The following is a 2,500-nucleotide window of genomic DNA, read 5'->3' as shown; positions in this document are numbered from 1 at the left end:
CCAGCAGTTCGGCAACAAGACCCAAGTCGTTTGCGATCACAGCTTCAATCAATGTCTTGCCCTTACCTGTGGGGATTACAGTCCTTTGAGTGTCCTATGTTGACATTTGACTTTCAAGAGCGCCGTACAGAGATGGGGATAGGTTGTCCTGAAGTTGGTTTATACAAGGGATGGTTTTAGAACGTCAGGGTGTGAACGGGCGCTGAAACCATCAAGATAATATGTGGCGCTTTCTCAAATATTGCACTAGTATGAGGGGGAATTGGAATGCTCGACGTGTGACGGCGCAGTAGTTGTGGATTGAGAGGAGTCGCAGACCACAGCACTGTAGATGCTAAGGCTGGGCGGAAGCATTAATGGTTCTATTGCGGCTATACTGTAAAATCATGGCAAATAGTGATACAAAAGACAACAACGGCTCTGGTAGGAATGTACTATGGAAGAAAAAGGAAAACAAATTCAGTATAGAGTGTTATTGGATTATTTAGAACGTAAGTGGTGATCTCGGTGGCAACGTAGAAAGCCATTCTATGTTGTTTTTTTACCGTAAACTTGTGGAATTGGAATCGAGGTAAACTCTACTTAATTATATGATCTGGTAGCACGTTTTTAAGTAGTGAGAGTATGCAGCATTGGTGAACCCATTCTATAAAGAATCTATTTAAAGAAAATACGATATGAACGGTCCTGCGATGCGGTTACATCGTAGCATTATCATAATACAGGGAAAGAAAGTGCATATCATGGGTTTCCTATCAAAACTCCACTCAGAATATTCTTCATTTGCGACACAAGTGTGCCTTCACCAGCAACACAGCGGCATGACGTGCAAGGCCAGAAATATGATCAGCTCTGTGACTAGTTGAACTTTTTTCCTTTTCGTCGTTTCCTTTGAATCTGCAGTGCAATTTGCATGTTTAAAACCACTGGGCAACAATGATCAGAAAATCCAAGAAGCGGCGATTTGAACATGCTGAACTTGCGACAGTGGTTTGGTTCTGAATAATCTAACACTGCATTACGTGAATGCACATCAGGTCCAGAGGGCAGTTTTCGCAACACATGATCATGAATAGCCAATGTAAATGAAGTCGTTTTTGTTATTCCTCGTTTTTCATATGCATGCCTTTTGACAGTCATTTAGTCAACAGCTTAAAGTTAGTATGCGCAAAATAAATCAAGAACTTCATAGTTCATAAGTTTTGAGATCCTGGGGACCAGAATGAGGCTGTGGTTAATGATCCCGACAACAGGCTGTGGTTGGAAGGCGGTAACACAAGCATGATGGCGCAGCTGCTCTTTTGTTTCCATGCGTTTCATGGCGGAAAATCTCCTGGCGAGCGGATTAGAGCAACGGGTTGTTCGGCTGCACAGTCATCCCAGAAGGGATGGAAATGTCCTTATTTAATAACAGAAGATCATCATCAACTTTCCCTTTGCAGTGTTACGTGACTCGAAAGTAAAAGCCGGTGGCGAACATTGTTTCCGGGGCAACAGTCGCCTTCCGTTTGTGCCAGTCCAAAATGCAATTAGATTAACATTTCAGTGTACATATAAGGTTATTGCACGCTGCTGCAGCGTCAGTTCGGTTTGTGTCTTCATAAATGAAAAAGCGAGAACTGACCAAACAATGTAAGTAAATACATGCACAGAGCATTACTTACCAGGCGTGTGAGAGTGTAAAGCAATACTGTAGTCTTACCAGTGTTCTCAGCAAGGGGTTGCCCGCCGGCCAGCCGCAGGGACGACGCTGCCGCCAGCGCCACCACGACTGCCGCCGCCGTCCAAGTCGTCCTCCTTCCAAGCGACCCCATCGTGTAACTGCCGCGCCAGATGACGCCCTCCTATACAGCCTGTAAGAATGCGAATGAAATCTCTCTCTATCTGACTATATATACACACAAACACATATATAAATACATCAGAATATTTAATCCGACTGTGCATGCAACATATCAAGTCCAGACCCGTCCTGGAGAAAGGCATCGGTCAAACAGCTCGAACCCTTCCCCCTCATAATACGAAACGGAGTCCATCTGCATTTGAGGATCAAAATTTAAATAACATTCAAGATATCCAAAGGTTGGAACATACAGAATGGCGTTATTCAGCACAACTTGCATGAACATTGATGACTTATTCCAGTGATTTCTACCTCAGCAAGAAATTTCCCCTCAGAAAAGTGTCTATACTCTTCCATCTTACTTGTGCCAATTCTTGACATAAGTAGGTTGATGCCCCAACCATATTACGTACATCGTTGTTAATCAGACCCGTACTTGAGAATCTTTCCACTGAATAGTCCCACACATCTCCCTCGCCTCTTAGAATCCAGTGACACACACACTCCTCTCGGCTACCCGTATGTCTATCAGTCTCTCTTATCATTTTTCATATTCGACTTCCTATAAGGTATACACACTTAGATAGTGTGTATACGTACATGTATACAAAATTCATATATATATGAATAAAGACATACAATAATATATATATATAT

At 42.8% G+C, this 2,500-nt stretch overlaps 1 protein-coding gene across 1 annotated transcript in view; it reads right to left on the bottom strand.

The window, feature by feature from the left end:
* The window catches only part of LOC122263684 (uncharacterized), a 21,454-nt gene extending 19,601 nt beyond the window's left edge, over positions 1–1,853 (bottom strand). The window contains exons 1-2 of the mRNA XM_086531577.1: positions 1,703–1,853; positions 1–66 (exon numbers count right to left, since the gene is read on the bottom strand). The exon at positions 1–66 is cut by the window's left edge and continues 36 nt beyond it. Coding sequence (XP_086387703.1) covers positions 1–66; positions 1,703–1,814 — 178 coding nt within the window. The 5' untranslated portion in view covers positions 1,815–1,853. The remainder of the gene's footprint in view (positions 67–1,702) is intronic.
* Positions 1,854–2,500: the final 647 nt, after the last annotated feature.

Source organism: Penaeus japonicus, unplaced genomic scaffold (assembly GCF_977035675.1).
Source record: "Penaeus japonicus unplaced genomic scaffold, GWHDUDI00000001_assembly GWHDUDI00000003, whole genome shotgun sequence".
NCBI lineage: Eukaryota > Metazoa > Arthropoda > Malacostraca > Decapoda > Penaeidae > Penaeus > Penaeus japonicus.
The sequence above is the reverse complement of the archived record's forward strand: the minus strand, read 5'-3'. Positions and strand labels throughout refer to the sequence as shown.